Source organism: Trifolium pratense, linkage group LG1, assembly GCF_020283565.1.
Source record: "Trifolium pratense cultivar HEN17-A07 linkage group LG1, ARS_RC_1.1, whole genome shotgun sequence".
NCBI classification, from domain to species: domain Eukaryota; kingdom Viridiplantae; phylum Streptophyta; class Magnoliopsida; order Fabales; family Fabaceae; genus Trifolium; species Trifolium pratense.
In genome coordinates this window covers 747,527-774,646 of record NC_060059.1, presented here as the reverse complement: position 1 = coordinate 774,646, position 27,120 = coordinate 747,527, and the positions used below count along the sequence as shown (strand labels likewise).

General features: G+C 30.8%; 4 protein-coding genes across 6 annotated transcripts; 1 reads left to right on the top strand and 3 right to left on the bottom strand.

The window, feature by feature from the left end:
• The first annotated feature begins 907 nt into the window (after positions 1–907).
• Positions 908–3,590, top strand: LOC123912962 (chalcone--flavanone isomerase 1B-1-like). Its single transcript, XM_045963556.1, has 4 exons — positions 908–1,105; positions 2,650–2,808; positions 2,889–3,112; positions 3,214–3,590. Exons 1-4 carry the CDS (start codon positions 1,000–1,002, stop codon positions 3,397–3,399), a joined length of 675 nt encoding a protein of 224 aa, XP_045819512.1. The 5' UTR covers positions 908–999; the 3' UTR covers positions 3,400–3,590.
• A 1,318-nt stretch (positions 3,591–4,908) lies between these two features.
• LOC123902606 (chalcone--flavanone isomerase 2) lies at positions 4,909–7,057 on the bottom strand. Its single transcript, XM_045952371.1, has 3 exons — positions 6,564–7,057; positions 5,435–5,664; positions 4,909–5,311 (listed from the first exon to the last, which is right to left on the bottom strand). The coding sequence occupies exons 1-3, from the start codon at positions 6,823–6,825 to the stop codon at positions 5,129–5,131; spliced, it is 675 nt and encodes a 224-aa protein (XP_045808327.1). The 5' UTR covers positions 6,826–7,057; the 3' UTR covers positions 4,909–5,128.
• Positions 7,058–13,668: 6,611 nt separating this feature from the next.
• Positions 13,669–15,683, bottom strand: LOC123884780 (cationic peroxidase 1-like). Its single transcript, XM_045933998.1, has 4 exons — positions 15,394–15,683; positions 14,790–14,981; positions 14,510–14,675; positions 13,669–14,275 (listed from the first exon to the last, which is right to left on the bottom strand). The coding sequence occupies exons 1-4, from the start codon at positions 15,607–15,609 to the stop codon at positions 13,860–13,862; spliced, it is 990 nt and encodes a 329-aa protein (XP_045789954.1). The 5' UTR covers positions 15,610–15,683; the 3' UTR covers positions 13,669–13,859.
• Positions 15,684–19,909: 4,226 nt separating this feature from the next.
• LOC123908584 (protein RDM16-like) lies at positions 19,910–25,963 on the bottom strand. Of its 3 annotated transcripts, none has more exons than XM_045959263.1 (6): positions 25,273–25,963; positions 24,665–24,949; positions 24,078–24,521; positions 23,784–23,978; positions 23,523–23,683; positions 19,910–21,126 (listed from the first exon to the last, which is right to left on the bottom strand). In XM_045959263.1, exons 1-6 carry the CDS (start codon positions 25,756–25,758, stop codon positions 20,247–20,249), a joined length of 2,451 nt encoding a protein of 816 aa, XP_045815219.1. In that variant the 5' UTR covers positions 25,759–25,963; the 3' UTR covers positions 19,910–20,246. The 3 variants fall into 3 exon arrangements, with proteins under 3 accessions (XP_045815219.1, XP_045815226.1, XP_045815234.1); XM_045959270.1 differs by having other exon boundaries at positions 24,078–24,783; positions 24,866–24,949; positions 25,273–25,328; XM_045959278.1 differs by lacking the exon at positions 25,273–25,963 and having other exon boundaries at positions 24,665–24,783; positions 24,866–24,887.
• Positions 25,964–27,120: the final 1,157 nt, after the last annotated feature.

The following is a 27,120-nucleotide window of genomic DNA, read 5'->3' as shown; positions in this document are numbered from 1 at the left end:
CATTAGCCTTATTATTAACAATCTTGTCAGATGAATTGTCTGTCGGAGTCTCATATGCATTAGGAATAGTAACAACAAGAGGCTGAATTTTTGCCGCATTAATACTTTATGTAGCTTAGGCACATACAGCTTTGATGACTGCCCCTTGACAACAACCTTCTTGCCTCGATCACATCGGTAATCGTTTTCTCCTTTTGGTGCAATTTACGACAATTCACTATTGTGAGCCCAATGGAAAAACAATTAGCTCAATATGTTGGGAGTCTTTCATAAATAACATCCATATAGAATACATAATCATCCCGCTCAACCATAATTTCATCAAAAATCTGTTTAGATAAGTAAAAAGAAAACTTAAAGTGATGTTAATTGAGGTGACAATTTCTTTTCTTTTAATTTTGATGATTTGTTGGGTACCTAAATTTTGTTGCTAAATATTTGCGCTTATGTATGACTTTCTCTAAAACACAACCTTAATTCATATATCAAAAATTAATTTATTAAAATTGTTAAGAGTCTCACATCGATTGAGAGATGGCTTGACTAAGTGTTTATATACTAGAGGCAATCCTCACCTTACAAGCCGGTTTTGTAAGGTTGAGTTAGCCTAAATACTTATTTCTAAGATGGTATCAGAGCCTCTTCACGATCCGTTGGGCCACCTATTATCAGGAGATATCCAAACACTTTTTTTCAAAAATTTGTCAGGAGATACTGTGTTTAAATATCATGCCTCTATTATAATATAGTGTGATTGAATATATACACCGTCATGTTACATGTTACATTAATTAAGATTTAAGATCAACCGCTATATATTTTTTTAATCAAACTTGCTGTACTCGTGTTAATACTTTTTTCTCTCATAGACATTGAAGTTTCTATATAAACACTTGCATGAAACACTTCTATCAGTGTCAAATCTTAAAGTTGAATATTGTAAAATAGACACTTCAAAAAACACTTATAGATCAAATTGACGCAAAGTGTGGTATAGATATGACAACAGCAACATCCATCACCGGAGTGAAGGTGGAGTATCTTGAATTTCCGGCAGTGGTGACACCTCCTTCCTCCACCAAATCTTATTTTCTCGGTGGCGCAGGTTTATTTTTTTATTATAATAACAGCATTCTTTTCTATAGACCAAAAGAATAGGGCATATTTTTTTATGAATTAACTTTATCTCACTATGTGATGATTTTTTTAACACAAACACAAAGTTGGAACCACTATTAAATATTTATTCATGTGGACCGTGGACGGTCTATATATATTGAGATCAAAATTAGATGATTTAAATTTTGAGGCATATAATCTTATCCAACGACCACATATCTATGATTGTGTGAATGTGTCAAATATTTGACTGCAACTACGAATTACTTGCTAGCTAATTTTTTCACATTTAAATATATATATATATATATATATATATATATATATATATATATATATATATATATATATATATAAGGGAGTGGTAAGTGAAAAATTGGATTAAGCACAATCAACACCTAGAACCGTTTGATCTTTTGACCAAATAGTTCAGATCTTAAAACAACATTTTTATTTGTTTAATAATACAAAACTTTAAAATAAGAATTTGCACTGTTCAATCTTCATCAGACAACTACAAACTCAACGATTACATGACTGCATCGATTTTCGACTGCTCATGCCCAATCCTATAAGTTGGTTGAATTTCCGTACTTATAAGCACTTTGTTAATATATTATTTGATTTTTTTTAAAAAAAATTATTCATGTTTGTTTTTACATCTAATCCATTTAAAAATTTATTTATTTAATTTTAAATTTATTTACTTTATTGTTAAAATTTAAAATCATTTAGTAATTGCAAATATCCAACTGAAAGATAAATTTGATTGATATTTTACAATTTCATATAATATTATTATAAATAGTTGTTAATTGTGATACAAGCATACAAATTTCAATAATCAAAGATTGAGTTTTACTATACAAAAAAGATTAATGGCGCAACTTGTTGTCCGCCTACCTTTTATTCATGTGTAATTATTTTATATATATGAAATGTGATTTATTTTTTTAAAAAAAAACTACGTAGGTATAGTTTTCAAAATATTTTTTTTCACTCACTCTAAAACATGACAGGATGGTGAAATGACTCAAACATCCCACACATATCCCAGACATAATTTTTTAACATTGTTTTACTACAGTAAAAAAAATCAAGATAAACAATGGGGGTTCACATTTAAATTTTTTGGAGATTCACTCTACCACTATGATTAAAGCATTATTATTTTTTTTTACACAAAAGCATTAACTTTTTAAACATTAAAGTTATTACTAATCCGTCCCTAATTATAAGGTCATGTTTGACCACCGCACGTACGACAATGTACAATTTTGATCACTAATATATTTAATTGTCTATTAGTAAAAATTATAAAAAATTAATATTTTGAAAATACTCATCAAAATAAATTGAACAACATCTTATACCAGAATATTTACATTTATATATTATTAAAAAAAAGTACGGTCAAAACAAAGTAAATGAATAATATATTTTTGTCAAACAAAGTCTTATAATTAGGATAGTATATAGAAATATGTTGGTGTTTTATTGTTGGTAATATATATGGTAGCGATATTGTAGGGGTGAGAGGGTTAGATATTGATGGAGAATTTGTGAAGTTCACCGGATTAGGAGTTTATTTGGAAGAGAAAGCTGTAGAATCACTCGCTTTGAAGTGGAAGGACAAAACTTCAGCTGAGCTCTTCGAATCCCTTGATTTCTACAGGGATATTATCAAAGGTAACAATACCTCATGCACCTTAAAACTTGTCTTTCATCATTTTTTTTGTACATTGACTTATTTATGGGTGTTTAATTAGGTCCCTTTGAGAAATTCATTCGAGGAACAAAGGTGAGAACACTAGAAGGTACTGAATATGTGAGGAAAGTGTCAGAAAATTGTATTAACCATATGAAATCTGAAGGCACATATGGTGATGAAGAAGAAAAAGCCATTCAAAAATTCAGAGAAGCTTTCAAAGATCAATATTTTCCACCGGGCGCTACTGTTTTCTATAGTCAATCACCAAATGGAACATTAGGGGTTAGTACAATTAATATCACCAATTACATATATATATGCATATGATTATGAAACAACACATTAAGAAGTTACATTTTTTTTCCTCTACAAATTAATCACAGCTTAGATTCTCCAAAGATGAGACAATACCTGAACGCGAACATACCGTTATAAACAACAAGGCGCTTTCGGAGGCGGTTTTGGAGACAATGATTGGAGAAATTCCTGTTTCCCCTGCTTTGAAAGAGAGTTTGGCTACAAGATTTTATGAGTTTTTGAAGAATGACAACTTCAAAATTGGAAACTGAGAGTTGTAAGCATGTTGTCTATTATGATGTTTTAAGGCAAGGTGATTTTCGATGGAGTAATTTATGATCAACAAATAATCCAAGTGACATATATAAGTCATATGTTTAATGTTACTTTCTTTATGAATTATCACTACACTATATAGACTTGTACCATTATTTGAATTTCAATGGACTGGCTTTAGTTATTCCTGATCGTTTTTTTAATATTTTCTGCATCATTCAAGAAATAGAAACAAATTTGAATCAACTAAAATTAAAATTTAGTATTAATTGCATATATGTTCCTTATGTTATTTTATGTTTCAATTTGGTCTCTTACGTTAAAAAGTTTCAAGTTAGTCATTTTAGTCAAATTTTTGTTTAAATCGACCATAACTTAAGAGGTGCCAAGTGAAAATTTTAGATAAAATTAACTCAAAATTTAATGAAAATGAGAAACTAATGTATACATTAATAACGTAAGATACAAACTTAAAATTTTTTAACGTAAGAGATCAATTTAAAATTTAAAATAAACATATGGACGCAATTAAGCCTAAAATTTAAGATTATCCTCATATATATATTTGTTAAAAAAACAATGTTATCTTTTTTTTTTGACTAAAAAAAAAAAAATGTTATCACCAGGAAAATAAAATTAAAAAACAATGTCATAAAATGACTTGAACCCCGACATTTACATAGACGTCCTAAATAATTACCTTTTTTTTCAATGTCTAAATTAAAATATATTTATCAAATTTATACCTTCAAGAGAAAGAAAAAAAAAACAGTAAGAAAAAGTGGAAAAAGTATAGATGTGTATAAGGGAAAAAGGATTTCAACATTAACTTATAATATAACGGATGGACTTTTCTCATTCCCAAAAGCACTTATGAAGTATGTATCCGAAAAAACACATTTTTGTGTATCAACCTAATATGTATTTCCAGACAAGTATGTTTGGAATCTTGTGAGTTCGTTTAGAAAAAAAGGGGGTGTGTAAAGTTGCTCTCATCAGATAAACTAGCCACACAAATATCAATTTTGTTATTTGCAAAGCTAGAGGAGCTGGGTATCATTGCTGCAGATATTTTTGGGCCAACAAAGTTAAAAGAGGCCCTTTCTAATATAAATTTGTGAATTGTTCGTGAACTATTTTTGTATGAAGTAGTTAAAATTTCACTTTTATTTAAGGTGAATAACTAGATTGTCCAAGGTTCGAACTTCGCTCACTGCATATATATATATATCATACGCTGCCCCGATCAACTGAACTAAGGTTACACGAACTCGGTGAATTGTTTGTCTAGTGTAACTTACTAATTTTGTTTGATATAGGTTAAGTGTGGTGGACTTTGGTTTTAGCCTATTTCTTTTCACCTTCCTGGAGTTTCTGTGCTTTACTATAAAATGGTGATAGCATTTTTTTTGACAAGGGTGATAGCATGTAGGATATTCACTGGGTCACTCTTTTCAACATGGAATGGAAAATGGAAAAACGTGATTAAATAACATCTGTGGAAATACATGCAAATAATTTTTCAATAGTTGAAATAAACATAAGAAGGTCTCATTTCTTACCTCACATTTTTTAAAATAATATTACAACATGAAACAAACACACTCTTTTATTATTAGTACACTAAAAAGTCGCCAAAGAGGTCATTTCAAAGTGCACCTAAGATAAAATTTCCGCTTGGTCTTTATTGCAGAACAACCTTTCATCTTCGTTTTGTTGATATAATCAGTTGTTAGCATCACCAACCTCTTTGAATAACTCAGATAATCTGGTGGCCAAACTCTGTTTTGCTGCAGGGGAGACGCCATGCGCACCTATCATCGACTCAAGCACGGCTTGTGAAAGTAGCTTATTCTCTATAACTGCAGATGCAACCTCTGGAATGGATCCATCTTTAGAGAAACTTATCTGTTTCCAATTAAAAAACAAAGCAGATTTATAAGTAAGAATGTGAAACAAGAAAAAAGTACTAATATTGAAGAATCATGCCAAACATGTAATAGTTAGACTCTAAATTTTGGCATTACTAACCGTTAGTGATCCTAATCCTTCGGGTGATACTGTGAAAAGGATAGAGGAGCCAGGTGGGAATGTTTCATCTTTGAAGACAGAAACAAACTTGTCAATTGCTTTGGCTTCTTCGTCGGTATAAATCCCAAGAGACTTCCAAATGGCTACACAATTTTCTGACACTTTCTCTGAGTATTGTTGCCCGGTCAATGGCAAGATCATTGTCACCTGCATAAATTTCTCAAATGGACCTACAACAAATAAGACTTTCTTAGTTTGCTAACATTTAAGGCTAAATCAGTCCCCATAGATGATGTAAAGACGATTTCAAAGCATATAACTTAGCATACAAGTTACAACACAACCAAAGATGCAATAAAACATGTTTTCAAAATGAGACATCAAGAGGATTTGTAAAACACAAATGTTATTTAAACACAATTTTCAAACAAAAATACAACAAAGTTACATTTTTTACTTTTTTTAATATTGTTTGCTTGCATCGGTATCTGTGCTGTGAGAGGAAAAAGTAGATGTCGTATTTTTGTCCGGTCTACTTGATGTCAAAATAACAAACCTCTTTGTAAAACTCACTCAAGCTAACAACATCCTTTAGTGTAGCATCTAGAGTTAGCTTTATATTATATAACGAAAATTTACATAATTTCTATCATCATCACACAATAGAGCTTCCTCTGGCTTAGATCTCATGGTGAATGAAGATGGGTGATTTTCAGCTATTCAGCAAGAGTAAGTCACTAGCCAAAACACCCATGTTTGGAAAAACAACTTAATAATGCACTTAAAATATAAGTGCTTACAGCTTAGCATATATTCCTTCAGTCCTTATTATAAGAAAAATTTTACTTTTTAGATTAATAGAATGTTGGATGTATTTAGTCAATAATATGAACCAACATTCTATGAATCTAGAAAATAAACTTTTTCTTATAATAATAAGAACAGTGCTTGTGTATAAGTTGTTTCTATTAAACCAAAGTCAAAGTGTTAAACTATTTTTGTATAAGCAACTCCTATAAGTTTAGTGTTTTTATGGACATGAGATAAGTTGTACTATTAGAAGAAAGTGTTTACATTTACTAAAATACCCTAGAAACTGAGAGAGAAAAAAGGGTAGAATTGTATGTACCTGTAACGATGTCCCTGAAGAAAGGAACGGTTTCCGTTAACTCTTGTGGGGATTTACCCTTCCATTTATCGGCGAGGTAAGGAACAGCAGTGGCCTGTAAATAAATAGCAATAGCGGTGAATTTGACAAATTTGTCTTGAATTTGAAGACCTCTCTCTCCTGCACCGCCGAGGAAGAAGTTGTGAGTGGATCCCGGTGGTTTGACGGTGGGAGGGAATATGTTGTTCTCGATATTCAAAGCGGTTACACACGGAAGTGCCATTGATTTGGAGAAACTGTTATGAATTGTGATGGTAATAATGTTAAGTTGTTAGTTAGTTAGTTATTATATATAGGAATGAATGAATGGAAGGAAGTGATTGTGGTAGGTGAAGGTGAATGTGAATGTGAAGGGAGTTGAAAAAATGGTGAACGGCGGGTACAATTGCCCAATGCACCCAATCAAACTCCCTACCTACCAACTAAGCATATCATCATTTCAATGTCAATGTAATAATTCTAAAATAATTAAGTGTTTGACATTAATATTTTAATTAGTATTTATTATTAAAAATTATAAAATTTGATTGACCAATTTTATTTTTAATTTTATCAATAAGTGGAATGTATGTTGTTCGAATCTCGGCCTCTACATATAACATGTGATGTACTTTATATACTCTCTCTGGTCCTATATATAAGGAACAGTTTGACAAAAATACACATACCAAGGAGGACTATTTTTTTATTAAAAATTCTAAAATGTTGTGTTTAATTCCAAAAATAACCTTGATGTCTTAAATGATTATTGTCTCTTGTAATTATCAATATACACCATTATTCTTAATTCCAATGTAACTCTTCCTATACACAAGGCTAATTAATTCCAATGTTCCATAATCAATAAGGGTATAAAAGGAATTACATATTTAATAAAGCATAGACTTAAGAAGTGTTCCTTATATAAATGACCAAAAAAAAATTCCAAATTGTTCCTTATATATATTAGGCTAAATTGGACAATTGGTCTCTTAACTTATATGTTGGTTTCATATTGGTTCCTTAACTAATTAACGTTACAAATTGGTCCTTAAATTTAATTTTGTTTGTTATATTGGTCATTTTCGTTAGTTTTTCTAAAAAAAACGTTAATTATATTTTTTGTTATTCGTTATATGTATGTATGAATGATTTATTTATGAGTAATCTATTATTTATATATTTAGGAGTTTCTCTCTCATGGTTTTATTCCTATGTGGCACCATTTCCTTGATCCATGTCTTATGTGGCATTCTAATATTTTTCCAATTCCTATGTGGCTAACTATGAAGGTCTTTGCAATTTCTCTAATACATGATGATATCATTTTACTTAGAATCTTTGGCTAATTTGAAAATTCAATCATTTTTCAAATATTGTTTATAAATCGAATTTAATGCACCTATTAAAAATAATTTTAAAAGGAAATATTTTACTTGGTTGAGACTTTGGTGGTTTCTTTATATTTGAAGTTGCATTACCACGTCCGTTGATGATCATGCATTCAATATATTCCAATTTTACGAGATTCCTAGCTTATTTAAAAAAAATTAATTATTAATTATTGTCTTACTATATAAGTTTTTGCATTAGCTAGATCAAAATGGTTAAAATAAAATAAAAAATAATTATAGATTATAATATATTATTTCAAAAAAAAAATTAATTTTTTATGAATTTCGAAAAATTACTAATTTCTATATTTTTTTTGTTTTCACCACCAATTTAATCTGGTTCGAGACAAGTTCAACGTCAATCACCACTGACCAACTAACGATTGGTCTAATTTCTATATTAATTAGTTATGCAAATTTAATATTTTTTTATTCATGTACGTCCAAATAATTCATTTGTGTGAACTTTTTATTTTTATTTTGTGTAAAACATTGATATATTCCAAAAAAGGAATCAATATATTTTTAATTAATTTTTAGTAATGGTTTTAACTACACATTTTGGGCAAATTACTTATATACCCATGTTTATTATTCTATATAAGAGGTCTTTTGATGAACATTACAAATCAGATTTCAGGTATGTCTCTTTGTTATGTCTCTTTGTTATTCTATAAGAGGTCTTTGGATGAACATTACACATGTTTATAATTTCGTGACTCTTCATTGTTTTATTTGTAGTAGTGAAGCCGACGATCCAAATTGCAATGTGTTGGTATATATCTTTAATTTACATCTTTCTACTACATTTTTTTGTTGATATAAGTTTTGTACTTAAATGATGTTTATAAATAATTATAATCGTACTAATTTTGAGATATAATTTTTTATTTGCAAATCCATGTAGAAGAATGACAATATTCCTTATACAAATTAGAATTTAGTAGTATCAACTAATGTTATTGTTCTATTAATATAAGCAAAATAAATCTGTCTATTTTATATTTATATGCAAAATAAACCTGTTTATTATTCACATAGAAAAAACTTGATAAAAAAGAACATCGAAAAATGGCACGCTATGAGTCATCTATGGTTCTGAATTATTATTTATTTTGACTTTATGGTTCTGAAATTTTAAATTCAAAGTTAATGGAAAAAATGTTTTTTTGTTACAAGAATGAAAATTTTCAATTAATTAGAAAACATATTAATACCAATTTTGAAACACATACACTTAAATGAATTCAAATTAAATATCATAATGATTAAATATATTAATTATAAAACGTATCAATCTAATATTAACAGGGTCCATGATTTATTTCCTATTAGGTTTTTTCTTGGGTACAATGGCTATAAAAAATTAAATACATTGAAGACATAACCAAAATGAATCATGATTATATGTGATGTGATAATAATAATATTCTATGATTTTGAAATTTAATTTTAAATTCAAAATAAATTGAGAGAATATTTTATTTTAATAAAAAATATATTAGAGAATATTTTATTTTAATAAAAAATATATTAATGGCAATTTTGAAATATTTCTACTTAAATGAATTCAATTCTTTAGAAAATATAACATAATTTTTTTTGGAAAAGCAATTTTTTTAATTAAATAGAGAAAAGAGCACAAGAAGTGCTAAAACACAATACAAGCAAAGTCTGGTACATAAGAGCCTCAAAAAAACCAAAGCTCAACTTTAAGCATGGAGCTCATAAGCTCAGTCCTGTCCTTATATGATAGCAGAACATCAAATAGATACAACATGTCCAGAATAAAACTAAAAAACACCAAAAAAACAATCTAGAAAAGATAACATTTTCGTTAATATTCATATTGTGTCAATAAAATATTAGTCAAAGCAAATATGAATTCACATAAAAGGAAAAAAAGAATGAAATAATTATCATTAAAATTATTGCACAAAATAATTAAGAGATCATTAAGATGGTCAATGAAAATTTGAATCCATCCAGAAAAATTCTTACAACAATTAATGGTTAGGCACATTCAATAAGATAATTACATGTAATAAAACCATAATAATAAACAAATATGTTAAAATTAAAAAGACAATAGACATAAATGCATTGTTTATCTTTTTTATCCAATAGCTCACTACTAATCAACCACTCTTATTTTATTATTATTTGTTTCAAATTCAATTAAGCTCTTCTGTAATTTTTTTGTTCCAATTTTTTTTAAATCATTAATTCTATATTTCTTAGCAGGCAATTTCAATCACACTTATATATTTGTTCTCTTTTTATACACAATTGAAAAAAATACCAAAAGAATATGTACCACGATGTTTTTTTTAGATAAAATAAAAATATATGCTTGACCAACAAAAAAAAATATATGTTGAACTTAACCCAAAAAGAAAACAAGAAAAAAAAGAAAGAATAATATATGTATTGAACTTGACAAAAAAAAGAAAGAAAACGATAATATATGTATTAATTATTGAATTTCTAATTTTTTTAATCCTAAAATGAGTATGAGAGTCCATTTTTTATTTTAGTTTTACGGTCATCCTTTCTCATGAATGCATTACACATTATTAATATTTTTGGTAGAATTACACATTATATTAATAACAAATTAATAATAAATAATATGTTTAAAGGTCTAATTAAATCTAACCAATAAATAATATTTTTCAAGGTCTACATAAAATCCACACTCTATTAATACTAAATAATATGTTTGAAGGTATAGATAAAAGTTTCACAAACATTCTAACAAAAAATATTGTATTTTTAAGCTCAACCTCCCTATAAAATAGGCTCATTGCTATTGTTGTAAGTTTGTCCTAGATTTCATCTATGATTTCATTACCCGTGATTATTTAGATTACACATTTATCTTTGTTTTATTTACATATTTAAAAATGTTCGATTTAGGAGTCTCAATTCTTTTCTCAAACGTGTATTTTTTCTCATTTTTTATTTAACTTATTACGAGTGATCAGAGGAGTAGCAACAAACTCATGCAAACGTGTCTTTGTTTTTTTATTAGTAAATATTTTCGTGATATTCATATTTTGTCAATAAACACATTAGTCAAAGCAAATATGAACTCATAAAAGGGAAAAAAAGAGTGAAATATTGTCATTAAAATTGCCACACAATAATTAAGAGACCATTAAGATGGTCAATGAAAATTTGAATCCATAAAAAAATAGCAAATATTGTCACCAATGTCTTTGCTAGAAATATTTTAGGAAATATTTTGACATCTTATTCTATTTTTTTAACATGAATACATTTAAATTTTCAAAAGAAATAATTTTTATAAATATTATTAACTAAATATTTTAAACACTTTATGTATGGCGTTTAAATTTTTATTAGTAAATATTTTCGTTAATATTCATATTGTTGTCAATAAACACATTAGTCAATTATGAATTCATAAAAGAAAAAAAAAGAGTGAAATATTGTCATTAAAATTGTTGCACAAAATAATTAAGAGACCATTAAGATGGGCAATGAAAATTCGAATCCACAAAAAAAATAGGAAATATAGTCACCAATGACTTTGCTAGAAATATTTTAGGATGAAGGTTCATCCAAATTCTGATATATTTATGATGGGTGGAACATCCAAATTTTTATACATGGGATGAAATTTCTATAGGTTATATTAGTGACTAGACTCAATGTAGAGAAATAGAGAATTTAGGGTTTGAAGTTCGGTCCCCCTAATAATGTCAAAATTTACCAACTATATTCATAGACCACGGGGTTGAAACTTTTACAAGTATTTTTTTTTATTAAACTTTTACAAGTATATGAATGAATGACTGTTTAATATAAATTACTATATGTTTAAAATTTAAAAAATTTAATTTTGAACGTAGAAAAATAAAATTTCAAGATTTTGTCCTTTGATCCTTGGTTAGGGTGTATAGAGATTAATATACACTTTCAATTTTTTGGTGGAACAATTATTTTATTTCTCATATGAACTGGAAGATTAACACACAAAACAAATATTATATACACTTTCAAAAATAGGATAAACAAATGTAGATTTAAATTTATTACTAAAAAATGTTATATTTTAATCTAATTATTATTAAAATACTATAAAAAATTGATATCATAATATAAAATAATTTATATTTTTATAAGTAAAAACTAACCCGTGCAATGCACGGGTAATTTATACTAGTATTGTTATGTTTGCTAACAAACGTGATTATGATTATGATGAGTTAAGACATCTTTCTAAGATTGAGATAAAATTAATTGAATTTTGTTGATCTCATGAAATTTGAGGAAGTATGAATAGAGTTAAGGAGTAAAGATTCATAGTTCAAGTCTTGGTGAGATGAAAAAACTAACACTAACCACTAATTATTAATTTTGGCTGTTTAAAATAATAAATAAAAATAATGACGGTCTCAATTTTGTGCAATTATTAGAGACCGGAAGTTTTACTTTTGTCTTTTTAAAAAACTACCATGTTGACTTCTTTTTTTGGTTAGAAATTCCACCTCAAAGGTAAATAAGTAGATCTACTATGTTAACTTTTTAAGAGATAAACTAATAAGACAACTCATGCTCTTTTGCTAATTTCTATTTATTGATATTTTTAGATGTATCTAACATATTTTCATTAATTGTGTAAAAAAAAAAACATATTTTCATTAATGAATGAAATAGTTAGGTGAGTTATAGGGTGGGCCATCTTTATAACTGGTCCACTGTAGATCAGTATTTAAAAATTTCTCATAAATTTTAATGAGAATCGATGATACTTCTCAAAAATAAAACTTTATAATCCTCCTCGTCTATATGAATAAGGTGGCAACTTAGTTGATGTCAATTTAATATAAAATACATACTTATTTTTTTATCTTTATTGTATAAATATTCATTCAAGTCATTATGTGTAAAGCATTTTTCCTGATTAAGAAAGAAGCCTAGAAGGCAGAACTCTCTTACCAAGAACTCTGATTCCTAACGGAACCCCGGGACATGGCTTGCCACACATTTTCTACATTATAGCCCGCAACTGATTCTGATTAGTACACCTCCAATGCTCATAAGGTCGGGACCGTGGTCGTCCGTCTCAGGTTTGCCGGCCGATAAAATCTTTGAGATTGACCAGCTAGCCGAGTTGAAAGAAGCTAAATTCATCTGCCTACCACGAAGTCCTCACTCCACTATTATCATTAGAGTTTTAAACAATTTTTTACGTACCAGGTCATATTAAAGTTTGGCAATGTTATAAGCATCTTTTACTACAAAATGAGTAAATAACGCACTATTAACGTAGCAATCAAGAATTAATTATATTCAATAAGTGAAATGAAGATTATTCTAAAAAGTCAATCTGAGATTTGGATGCTTTATATGTGCAGAGGTAGAGGGCTATATATCGAGCCATCATCAACTTGAATGTTAAACTAATATACTTTGGGATCCGTGCATGCAGTATGAAATACATTAAGTATCAAAATTCAAATTCAAACATGCAAGAGATCTTGGATCCAATTTGCACATGCAGTCGTCTGCGGATCGACCAACATTTTTCTTAATCTATACTTTGTAATTGACCAATTCTAATTAAAGTCTAAATTACAAATACAATAAAGTGATCATGTTATTAAACAAAAAATTAGTATCGGATCTGCCACTTTTCACATGTACTAATAGTATCATATTAATAATATATACTCCAACAAGTTGTATAGTAGTATACGTTCATTATTACAAATCATATTTTTTAACAAGTTACTTTGGAGAAAATTAACGAAATTTGAGTATACAATTACAAATCAAGGCTTTGATTTATTAATTAATATTTAAAGAATACATACACCAAATTAGTATGGTGATTAATTAATTAATTAATTAATTAAGCAGTGGTGGTAGTGTTTGATGGAGCATTGATAACCCTGCAGTTTTGCCTAATCTCACCATCAGTTCCAGTAAGTGGAGTAAGCAATGTCATCTTAAACATTGCATCTGCAAAATCTTTTTTGAAACGTCCCATGTTTCTACTATATGATCTTACTTGAGCATTTGTTGATGATCCATTACCAAATAGTTGTTGATCAGAATGTACTAGACCTTTATTTTTCACTAAGTTGGAATAGAAAGCATTGTCAAAATTATTTGGTGTGGAGGAATCGAAAGGTGATAAATTGCTATCACCCCCTTCAAAAGGACAAGCTGCTTGCATTTCTGCAGCAAATGTTGGGTCTATGTTTGTTTCATTGTATACTCTTGCTCTGAAAAAGAAGCACCTCACTTGCCCTATTGTGTGAGCACCTGGTCAACCAAAAAATCAAAATGTCATAAGGTGTGTCTCGTGTCCGAAAACATGTAGAAATATTACATGTAATATGCAGTGATTGAAATTTGAACTCTGATGCATCCATTTATATTCGGATTAAAAAATAGAAATTCTAGCCGCTACTTGAAAACAAAAAGTATATTTGTTGTATTACAGTGCAGTACCGCTAATTAATGGGATTTGATGCAGGGAATTAATGATTGAATTACCTGATAATGTAACCATTTCTTCGGCTGTGAAATTTTTCTTTTGAAATCCAGCGATAAGGCCATCAAGATCCAAAAAGGGAGCAGGTAAGTCAGAATTTGCTAGTTCTAAGCTTGCTGTTAACGAGTCTCTTCTGCCTAATGGTACACTCCATCTTTGTCCACCAAGCTATATACAACATATATAAATATGAATTAATGATCTTAATTAACTATCAAATTAATTAATTAGATAATGTACGTATAAATGTGTTGTTTTAACTGGTACTAATTAATTAGTTACCTCAGCAACAGCGTCCCTGGCAGCAAGGGCTAAGATATCAGCACAAGATACAACTTCGGGACACATAGTCTCCAATTGAGATTTGATGTCATCAATTACCTCAAAACCCCTTAGAGAGTTTGCATTTGGGAATGAATTCTTTTCACCTGTAAAATTTGAGGTGTCGTCTAACAATACTGATGCATCACATCCCTGCATGTATAGTACATTTAATATACCATCATCATTGAAACTAATTGAACATATAAGGTATATACATTCACATGCATGTCAACCAAATTTTAATAAAATTTTGTATTTGTTGTCAATTTTTATTAAAAATGGTAAGTGTCATCTTTAGACCTTTTTTTAGATATTCTTAAAAAAAAAAAAAGTAGATATTATATTGACCCTTAATTTAAATTTGTTTTAAACCGAAAATATAATATTAATCAGGTCTCTGCACAAGATGAACAAATATCATTAAATTGTCTTAAGCATCTAAATGTGTTAGGCACACTTTTTTTTTTTTGGTATACAGGCACACCTTATTTATATAATAATATACTATGCATCAAATAAAATGCAAATATAGATGAGATATGAAATGAGAGTAATTAATTACTTGAACAAAGCAATCATGGAAAAAGAGACGGAGCAAGGATGCTCCCATTCGTTTCTCATTCTTGACAACATCTTGCACTGTTTTCCTAATTGTACGAAGTGCTTTTGGACACGTTTTGGCATAGAACATTTCATTGGATAATTGAGCTGAACTTATCCCAATCATACATGTTATCAATAGCAACCAAACAAAGCCTTTAATAGAACTTAAAGCCATTATTGCAAAATGGAATTAATTGTAAGTGTTTGTAAATAATTGTATTGGAATTGGGTGTGGTTATGAACATGTAGTGTTACGCTTTATATAGAAGGCTTTCAATTTGCGAAATGTTTTGTCTATACCCTCATAGTCAACTATGTAAAATTCAAACAAAGGAATATAATTTATTTGACTATTGCAATATGGGCTATATATGGATCGATGATATATGAAGAATATTGGACGTTAAGAGTGCAATTGCAAATGATTGATTCATTAAGAAACCGCGTATAGTGTTAAACATGTTAGCTGTACGTATAACCACGAACACAAACACGACACAGACACCGATACGTTGACATCAATAATAATAATTTGAGAAAATGATACAATTCTATGTAATTATAAACCGACACGTGTACGACATTAAGACGCCTAATTTGATGAGTGTATGTGCTTCATATCTAATGATTTGGTTGTGCGTATGTGTTTTTTCGAATCTTCCATATTTCCCTATTCTGTGTTTTTTTGGGTCCAACAGCACCATAAGTGTAGAGAAGTGAAAAATTTGGAATTCAAACATCAGCCTCTCTAATAACATATCTAGTAGCTACCAACTTAGCTAAGTTAACGGACTTCCTCTCCCGTTTTCATTTAAATATGTACTTATTGACTATTGAACCAATAACAAGATAAATAAACAAATAAATTTAGTTGAAAAAATATCTTGTTACACAATTTTGACTTGATCAAAATATTTGCACATAATTTGATTGATTGCAAAACACTGAACTTAACCTACAAGGCCGGATCCAGCCAACTGAAATAAAAGTATTAGTTTATAGTCGCCACCATTAGAATGCTTGAATTTCTCATCTTTATTGGGTTTTGATCCTTAATTTCTCTTTAGCTTGCTGGCCAAAATGTTAAACTAGATATCTTTCACTTTTGTCAACGCTTCTGCTCTAATTATGTAGTAGGACAACTTTTGAAAAATGAAAAGGTTTTCTTTGCAAGGAAAATAGAAGAATAAAACTACTCCAACTCTTGTAGAGTTGCTAATCTCACATTTGTTTTCCATAAATAAAAGTCATTTCATTAATTCCACATATTAATCAGTGACCTAAAAAAATGAGAAACCATAGGAGGAATTATCTTTTATATTATAAGCTTGTATACACAAGCAAACTCTAAACCCTAATTTATTTTCCCTGTTTTCCCTCCATTTTATCTTGCAATTTTTATTAAAAAATAATACAATTTTGTCTTGACTAGGATTCGAACCCACAACCCTTCAATGCAAGGCAATATTTCCAACCATTATGACAAGTATACCAATTGTGATTAAAATTATGTGCAATAATTGATAAGCACCATCAATTTTAAAAGTATATCATATCAAAATTATTGTTGACTATATTATTCATCACGAAATATTTTTATGTCTTTCCTGATCAATGATTTTTTTTCTACCGGATCATAAATTTAGAGAATAATTATCATGTGAGATTTGGAAAGTTATTATCACGTGTAATTTGGAAACTTATTATCAAACTCAATTCTACTAAATCAATTTTTTTTGCAATACAACCAAACACAACCATAGTCATGTCACTAATCACATTCATTATTTTGTTTTTAATATTGCAGATTTAATATTAACCGATGATCAATTGATATAATATGCACTAGCAGGCCAATTGTGATTTAAATTATGTCCACAAAGTGTTAAGCTCCATCAACTTTCATCGAAAAGATTTCATACGACAATTAAGCGCCATCAATTTTCATTGCACAATTTAAACAATTAAAAACCGATAATCTCTTATATTATAAGCTTGCTAACATAAGCTAACCCTAAACCAAATTTTTTCCCCTCATTTTCTCTTTCTTTTTATTGCAGCTTTATATTAAAAATATACAGATTTGTCATCGAACCTGCATCTCTTACTTACAATAAAACGTTTCAACCGCTAAAACATGTGCTTTAATTATGAAAGAATTTAGGAATCCTAATATGTTAACCCTGTTTTCAATAAATTTGAACGGCGGAATTAATCACAATTTTTATTTATTTATGGATGTCTACTTAAGTTTATGTTCTTGATTATGTCTTTAATTTTTTTTTTAACCTTTAATTATCATCAATTTTTTAACCTTTAGTTATCAGCAATTTTTTTTAATAAGTAAACAAAACGATAGGGTTCAAAAATTATTTAAAAAATATATAAACTATAAAATAAGCACATAAACAAATATAGAATAATTAGTCCATGAAATTCCCTATACTACTCTTATTGAAAATGCTATTAGAATTTTTGTATTTTATTTTTTATTGTTACATATTACACCTAATTAGACCCATGCGTGCATGGGTCAAAGTTCTAGTTTTAAGAAAAATATTAAAAGATGACAAAAAGAGTTTTTGCAGGTTGAAATATTATATAGACCGGCAAGCATGAACGTGTTTTGAAGAAAAAAATATAATCAACTATACCTTGCTTAAATTTGAAAAGTGGCATGGGAGTAGGGGACAATGGGTAACAATATTTCATTTTTTTTTACCAATTGATATAAAATGTTTTTCATAATAAATAGGACATATTTCAATGGAAACTCTGTATCCCAGATTTCTAGTTGATTTTCATTAAAATTTAGCTATTGTTTGTTTTATATATATATATATATATATATATATATATATCAATTGTCAATGATTTGACATATTAAAATTAATTCGTGTTTTTATTTTTGTATCTGATTGTGAAGACTTGAGACTTTTAGAGAATGCACAACTTAAAGTTTAAAGTTTGAATCCTCTAGTACTAGTATCAATTTATGTGTTGTGTGAAGGGGTTTAGGGACCCCGCCAGTGAATGAATGGTGGTCAGTGGAATTGTTGTCTCTCATATTAGTCCCTCCAAGGACTGAATACTAAATTATAGTGGTTACATGAGTAAGGGTCTGTTTGGTAAAAATAAGCTATAAGCTAGCTAATAGCTGAAAAGCTAGCTTATAGCTGATAGCTGAAAAGCTAGCTTATTGAAATTAAAGTGTTTGGTAAAATTAGCTTTTAAAGTGGTTATTAAATATAAAATTACATAATTGATAGTAGGTAGTTTATTTTTTAGAGTGGGTAGTTATTAAATTAAAGGGTAAAAATGGAATAAAGTGTAAAAAGCTATAAGCTATAAGCTCAAATGCTACTTGAAATAGCATCTGAAAAAAAGTTATAAGCTAGTACAAAAAGCTTGTTACCAAACACCTCTAATTTTTTGAAACAAGCTTATAAGCTCATATAATAAGCTATAAGCTAGCTTATTTGTGTTACCAAACAGAGCCTAAATCTACATCCTAAAATTCAAAATGTAAACTTACATAAAATTATGATAATTTTATAAACTAGCATTGCCAAAAAATGAAATTAGTAACCAAAATTAAGATAAACAGATAGATCAATCAGTAATTCACTTGTCACTAAACAAGAAGAGTTTATGATTTTTACTCTATAAAATTTTATAAAAAAAAATGTTTACTCTCTAAACAAGCAAAATTATGATAATGTTTCTTTCCCCAAATCGTTCCTTTGAAGTTTTCTTGTTTTTTTTTCTTTTGGTCTTAGTCTCCATTGATTAGCAAGAAAAATAAATTGGAGTTTTTTTTTTTGGCTTAGGCTCCATTGATTAGCAAGAAAAATAAATTGAAGTACAAATAAAATAACCAATTCAAATTTTACACGAGGTGGAATAAGTAACTCAACTGATTAAGTTAGTTGAGATAAGAGTTCAAGTCTTAGCATGAAGAAAAACTAACATTACAGTATAATACACTAACAATTTCCTTATAAAAAATAAATTAAATTTTACACTGAGAGTCTAAGTCACTGAGAAAATTTAGACAATAACCTTCAGAGTTCAGGTTAAGGAAAAAATGTACCGCATGCAGCAGACAACATGATGGATTTGTATAGCTAAAAGCTTTTTGTTTTTCATTTGAAAGTTGAAACACTAACATGTTAATTATTTGTCAACTTACATTTTTTTTATGAGCAATTAACATAATCAAATATATTTATTCAGTTATTCTAGCAATAAAATACATAACTTTCAGCATGAGCAATTAACATAATCAAATATATTTTTTTTATGAGCAATTAACATAATCAAATATATTTATTCAATTAACATAATCAAAACTCTAACTGCATGCATGAACGTGATAGTCATGCCATACCACCGCCGGTTTTCATTGAAACATGTTTAGCGAATGAATATTACCTATATACCAGAAGCTAGATCAATACTACAATATTAGCATATTTAAACACAATTCTGTGAGAAAGTAATTTTACAGTCGGAAACATAGCAGTAAATCTCAAAGGCCTGAAACTTTTAAGTTTTAACAGGTGATATCGCACACAGTCATCATATCAAATGGACACTTTCTAAATGGAAGTGTGAAAGTTTACACCACTAAATCATGTTGGCAAATCTACAAAATAGTTGAGGACATCACATCATTGACCACATGAAACAAGGGAACACCAACAGCTAGTGTTAAAAAAACTCCGCTTAACACAAATTGTATAACTGATCACTTTCAAAAAGACTGGCTAGGCATGCTAATAATGTTGAGCAAAAACATTAGAAAACAATTCAAGCAGCACCGTCATCGTAGTTGACAGCTTGGTCCCAATAATGAGGAACCCCAGCATCCACAAAAACTTTACGAGCAGCCGCTTCAGTGACGCAATCATGAACACTGAACCTATTGAAATTCGGTTTGGCAACACTTCCTTGCCACACCAGAACACATTTATTGGGAGGCTTCTCATCATCTGAATCTTCGTTTTCTTCTTTCTCTTTTGAAAGATCACTCCAATTGATACGTCTAAGCATTAGTTTCCCATACCTCTTAATTGACTTGCTACAACCTTCAACCACGACAACGCTAATACCATCACAAATCACAGCACATCCAGACAAACGATTTACTTGAGCATTAACATCAACTCTAAAGCGGGCCTTTGGATGAGAGAGGTCATTTATCCTGTAAAGTAAGACAAGTGTATCCAGTGTATTTGGGTCACCAAACAGCTTCCTTTCCTTCTTCTCGCTCCGCTCAGCAGGAGTAAGCTTGCGTGCAATATTCCTATCAATGTGAGCCTGCTCACGCTCAGCAGCTGCATTACGCACTTCCTTTTCAAGCCGAGTGGGATCTTGAGTTGCTTCAGTCCCCAGCACTTTCATTAAATTGCTCATCTTGACCTTCGGTTTTGGCGGTTCTATGACTCCCTGTCTAATCATCTCTTGTCGCTCCTTCTCCTTAGCTATACGCCTTTGGGTCCTGAGTTTCTTCTGCTCCTGTTTGGTTAGCTTGAGAGGTTGAGGTGGTGGAGGGGCAGGCTCAGCAGGCGGTTCAATGGGACGAGGATGCTCCACATAAAAGGTGATTTTTTCCATTTTCAATTTGTCTTCGCCTACAGTTCCGTTGGCAATATCACCATAATTTCCAGAATGCAGAAGTGCCACGTCCCTGACAAAATTCCAAAAGTCAGTTGAAGATTTATCAATATACACAGATTAGGGGGGGAAATTTATTTTAAACATGTTTTCTGTTTCTAAGTTTTTACTATTTAAATAACAAGACAATATATCCTCAAGACAAGCAATACTAGATTTACATGTAGCCATATTATTCATTTCGCAGCCAGCCTGGGGGAAAGATACCCACCTAACTGAAAATATTTCATGGAATCACCTTTTAAACACCTTAGAAAATTTTGCTAGTAATTTAAAAGCTCTTCTTGTTAGTGTTTGGACAGAAACTAACCCTTCTCTTCTGGTAATTCTAATTCTGTATGCAAAATTAAACACCCACCCTCCCTGTTACACCGGTCAGTAAGGTACGGAAAAATAAAAAGAGAGCTCATTGAATAGTTGCTATACATGTTTTGACAAAATATTATTTCCCCTGTCATTTCAGCTCCACCAAGTTCCCTTCATACTGAAAGCTATTCAGTCATATATCATGTCGATCCATAGGCATCCATGTCTATATCTATCTCACCTAATTAAAATTAGCAGCCTAAATTGCTTCTCGGGGCATTGGTGTGAAGGGTGAACTTTTACCCTGCATAGGAAACAAAGTCCATGAGACTTCACCGTGTAACATGTCATCCACACTCTACTTTGTTATCAAAGTGCATGTCAAGTTTGACATCCTATTATATGATGCAAACTGAGGAAGGAGTTGAACCTGTAGGAAGTCAGGTCTGACCTGCTCCACAACTTCCTCCAAAATGATTTGGACCCACATGATCATACAACTGTGATTCCTTACGAACTCCGTGGTTAATATGGATTGTGACTCCGTTGTTGCCCGCTCCTAACTTGATAATTAGATAATCCAAACTCACCCATCTCATCAAAAATGCTGCAATTGCACAGGGTGACCCTCAAAATGCATTTGTAGCTTCTCTACTGCACGAGCTAACCTCATCAACTCCTTCCACAGCTCTACCTCTACTGCACTGGCTAACCTCATCAATTGCATGTGTTCCAGGAAAATATGGATAACAACTCTTATATTGCCTACTCAAACTTTGCAAACTAAATAATTCAAGCCCATCCATCTCTACAACAAGCTTTGCCTCTACTGCACAGGCTAAGCTCATTCAATGCATTTGTATTATTGGATTAAAGATCACAACCCAACACCATATAACTTAAACCTTGTAGCGTTCATCAAGCAAACAACCCACTTAAGATGAAATCGATCCAAACTATTGAATACATTGTTCCACCTCCCTGATTGTTTCAAACACACATTCGAAGGAATCATCAAACTTTATCCGCAACAAACAATCATAGCTCGTTTCAAACACACAAGCTATTCAACATTAAATTGTCTATACTATTGAGGAGCTTGTTAAGTTAACTTATCATATGAGCCATATGATATGGCCCTCAATGTTTGAGTTAATCTATCGTTCGGCTCATCAATAGTGTCATGATTTTCGATGGAAACTCTGCAATATGATTGAAAGGATCAACCCCATCAAATGAAGACAGTTCCACCTCTTGAACTGATAACCTATACTAATCTCAATGTCACCAAACTGATCTACTACATAAAGATATCCCTCCCCCTGATCTCTTGTTCACTCTACTACTCATGTTTCCTAAACCTATGCATAAGTTCGCAAAATGATTAATGTATTTCTATAAACATGAAGTGAACAACCCCCATGCCGTCTTCCTAAAATGCTAAATGTCCATGAAATCATCTCACCCTATCTTACAAATCAGACCAGAAATTTTAGAACCATAAAGAGAAAGGAAAGCACAAGGAAAGACTCAAGTGTAATGTACTAGTCAATCAACTAAAAGTTCACATAACTCCCCGAGGTAGATACCCACCTAACTTAAAACTTACACACTAATCAATCGTCCAACCCATAACAGCTCCACCTATATTTACTCTCCCCATACACCTCGCCAACTCCAAACAGCATTGAGTTCTTCCTTGTTATAGAGTACACTTATATACATTATGCTTCCAGGACCAAGTTCGACACATCGTCCATAATGTACTCCAATTCTGACTACCCACCCACATGCCGAACAATTCACTCAATGGATTACTAGACATCAAATGTCTTTGAAAATTATATTTAAATAGCATTGTTGCACAGTTTCAGTCTACTTTCAACCAGACTAGCAGGTCAATTCAAATTTATCACCTCGTATCTTCCTCTAACATTATTATTATAATCAACATTTCAATCAATATAAAGAAAATAACATAGTCATAACCTCTTAAATGGGCAAGAAAATGCATACTAGTTCAATTTCTTCGACACAATCCTTGACCTTCACAAATACAAAATTTATATATAAACCAGTAGTCCAAGTAAAGCATGAACTTACCACCACTCAATTTCTGGAATTGGGTCCTTCAGCTTTTCTTTCAATACAACTCTCTCTGTAATTTCTATTAAGTTCGGATTTATATCAGGAGCAGCTTTTGCCTTTGCTAGCTGTGCTTGTTTGGCCTTCTGCTCTTTTGCTTGAGCTTCCCCAAATTTACTCTGCATGAAGCGAAATAATAATAGCCAAGCACATATAAGACAATTGGAAAGAAACAAGTAAAAGGGCAGGTAATTAGAAGGGCAAATAACAAACAGATACCTTCAACTTTATTGATTCAGCATCTTTTGACCATTTTCCTTCCTCCACAAACAGAAAATTCATCCTCTTGGGGCGCAGGAGCTTTGTTTTGTTGATGCCAATACTCTCGTCAAAATGAGGGTTAGAATCAGGATCAACATCCAACACAGGTTTTTGTATTTCAAATGCATCTTTCTTCTGTTTATTAATGTTGACCTGGAATCATCGGACACAGATTGTAGGATTAAGACAATAATCTCACATAGAAAGAGACAATAAATAAATGATAAAAAGACAATTGAGAAAACTACACACCTTTAATGTGCTAAGGTTGCTAGGCTTAGTTACATTAACAACATTTCCATGTTCATCTATTTCCCGTCCATGGGCGTCAAGACGAAGAACAGGAGCCTTGGTTGGTTTCGGAGGGTTAGTAACATCTGGTGTTACAATCTGGCTGGGAAACATATTGATTAGGGGAGCAAATTGTGGATCATGACGGAATCCCATCCTGGCAGCAAGCTCCTGAGCACGTCTGACAGCTTCAAGGTTGGTTGCAGTTGTGACACCAGCAGCACTAGTACCACTAGCTGGAGGATTTGCAGCAGCGGGAAAGATTGACATATTTGGAACAGGCCCCAAAGAAGCTGAGATGGTAGGTCTTGTTACCACTCCGACACCAAGAGAGGGCGCTGCAGATTCAGTCTTGGAACCCAAATGTGTGCTTTCTTGCGAATTTGAGGTAGAACTCTTATTCAACTGCACAATAAAATGCATAGCACTTAATCCATTCAGAGAAAGATCTATAATTATAGTGAAACAAATCATTATCCTAAAGAAGCTATGATATAACTATCCAGCTAACAAAGGATAATAATAAGTAGAAACAATAGACGATTTACCTGAGGAATTCTCTTCAGCTTCTCCGACAACTCTTTCTGCTTTTGTAAAGCCTTCTTTGCCTTAGCTAAGGCATCAATAGAGAGGCTTCCAGGTTTTCCAGCAGTTGAAGATGACCCATCTGTACTAGATTTTCCAGTAACCTCATGAGACCTGGTAATACTAACACCCTTATTTTCATTTGTGGTAGAAATCGATGATACCTTGATAGGAAAGGAAGGAGGAGGGGCCAAAGTTGACTCCGGCACACTAGCAGGCACCGCAGCAGGTGATCCCACAGCAACACCCTGAAACAGCAGAGATCAAACACCAATAAATGCATTACTCTTGTCCAATATTCCAAACGGAAGCAATTAGGTAACACCAACTCCAAGTAATTAAGTTCAAAACATAAACAACAAAAAACTATCATATATATTTCTCAGCTTAACTATATCAGCATTATCATTCTAATCCAGTAAACTACAAAACTAACCTACAATTTCAAGTGATATTCTAAATCAAAACCAATACTAAGAAATCAATAATTCCTACAAAGTAATTAATTATAACCACAAAACTATAGAATTAAGCAAATAAAACCAACTAGAAAGGCATAAAAGAATCTCACGTTTTGCGGTGAAGCATTGTCATTGGAATGGGCACCATTAGTAACTTCCTCCTCGACCTTGGGCTCATTATCATAATAAACTTCTTTCTTCACTTTATCACCAAATTTTCTACGCTCCTTCTTCACTTCAGAAACCCTAATTCTCTTATCTTCCAATTCACGATCCTCACTATGTTCCCTATCTTTCCGCTTATGAGAATGCGAAGAGTGTCGTGGCTCGACTGAATCTTCCATCTCTTCATCGCGCTTCAATTTAGACCTACCTTTGCTACCCTCTCTTTCGTCCCTATCGTATACCTTATCCCTATCTCTGCTTCCTTCTCGGTCTTCTCTGTCTCTGGTTTTGTGGTCGTGTTTGGCATTCCGGTCAGATCGATGATGGCGGTGGTCATCGGAATCGTGACGGCTCCGATGAGACTTGTGGTCGCGGTCACGTTCGGAGTGTCGATCTCTGTTTCGCCTATCGGATTTGTCTCTGTCGTCCATTTTAGGGTTTGGGAGATACTCTCTGTTCTCTTCTCTCCCTTTTCTATCGTGAAGAATTGGGATATGGGATCGTTTCAGCTTAGATTTTAGAATGCTTATAAAAAAATTAAAATTAAAATTAAAAAAAAAAAAAACTTAGATTTTAGAATACCATAAAAAAGAAAAAGAAAATTATATTATTTTTAAAGATAAAAAAATCACTTACTACAAATCATTATTAAAGGTTTTGTATTTGTTTGATGTGCAACGGGATTATGAGAGATTGAAATCAATTGATATTCGAATCGATCTCCGAAACAGATTAAGTAGTTTGGTGGACTGGATTGAAAATCAAAAATTATAGAATGCTCCTAAGATTAACTTTTTAAACAGTAGTTTTTTTTTAGAGAAGAGAGAAAACAAGTATTAAAAGGTTGAGACTATTATTAAAGTAAAAAATGGGGTTTACAGTTGCAGTCAAACGTGGCAGCCGGATACATTTATGTTAATAAAGTGAATGGGTGATCGGTGGAAAAGTAAGAAAATTATTTTACAGTTGCAGCCAAACGTGGCAGCCGTCGATACATTTATGTTAATAAAGTGAAGGGGTGATCGGTGGAAAAGTAAGAAAATTATTTTTGCAAAAAGAAAAAAGATAGGAGAACCATAAAATTAAGGATACAGCAAGCAAATAACTGCTTCGTGAAATTTCTTTCGCGATATTTAACATTTTTCAAATTATATTATCTCCATATATTCGATCTCTATTTAATAAAAGAGTCGCGCTAACAAAACTATAAAAAAATGTTGTTTTCAAAATCCAAGTCAAAGTAACAAATACAACAACCATTTTCTAAAACAATGTCTCAGCTTTTTTTTTTTACTTAACAATGTCTCAATACTAGAAAAATATTTACACTTCTCTTTCTTTACTTTAAATAAACCATTTTAATATAATTAACTTTTGTCGAAAAAAAAAACTTGTAGTGCACTTCTTTTTTATTCATAATATCATTAGAAATTTAGAATACAATTTTCATATATTATATAATTAAAATAACTTTGCTTCAAAAAAAAAATAATAAATAACTTTTTTCTTTAAAAAAAACTTTTTGAAAACATATTTGGCCCAAAATTAAGAGATTTAAAGAATTTTTTTCATCCCACCCACTCACTTTCTCCCCTACTCCCTAGCAATTCGGAAAATATTTTCCAAATTTTTTATATTGTAAATTTTATACTAAAAAAATAGTTCGGAACGTATTTTCCAATTTTTTTTGCAGGCTAGGGAAGTTGGCGAAAAAGTGAGCGGTGGGATGAGAAAATTTCAGGTGTAAACCTCTAATCTGGGTTGTTTGTCCCGAGGGCCTAATTGATAGCAAT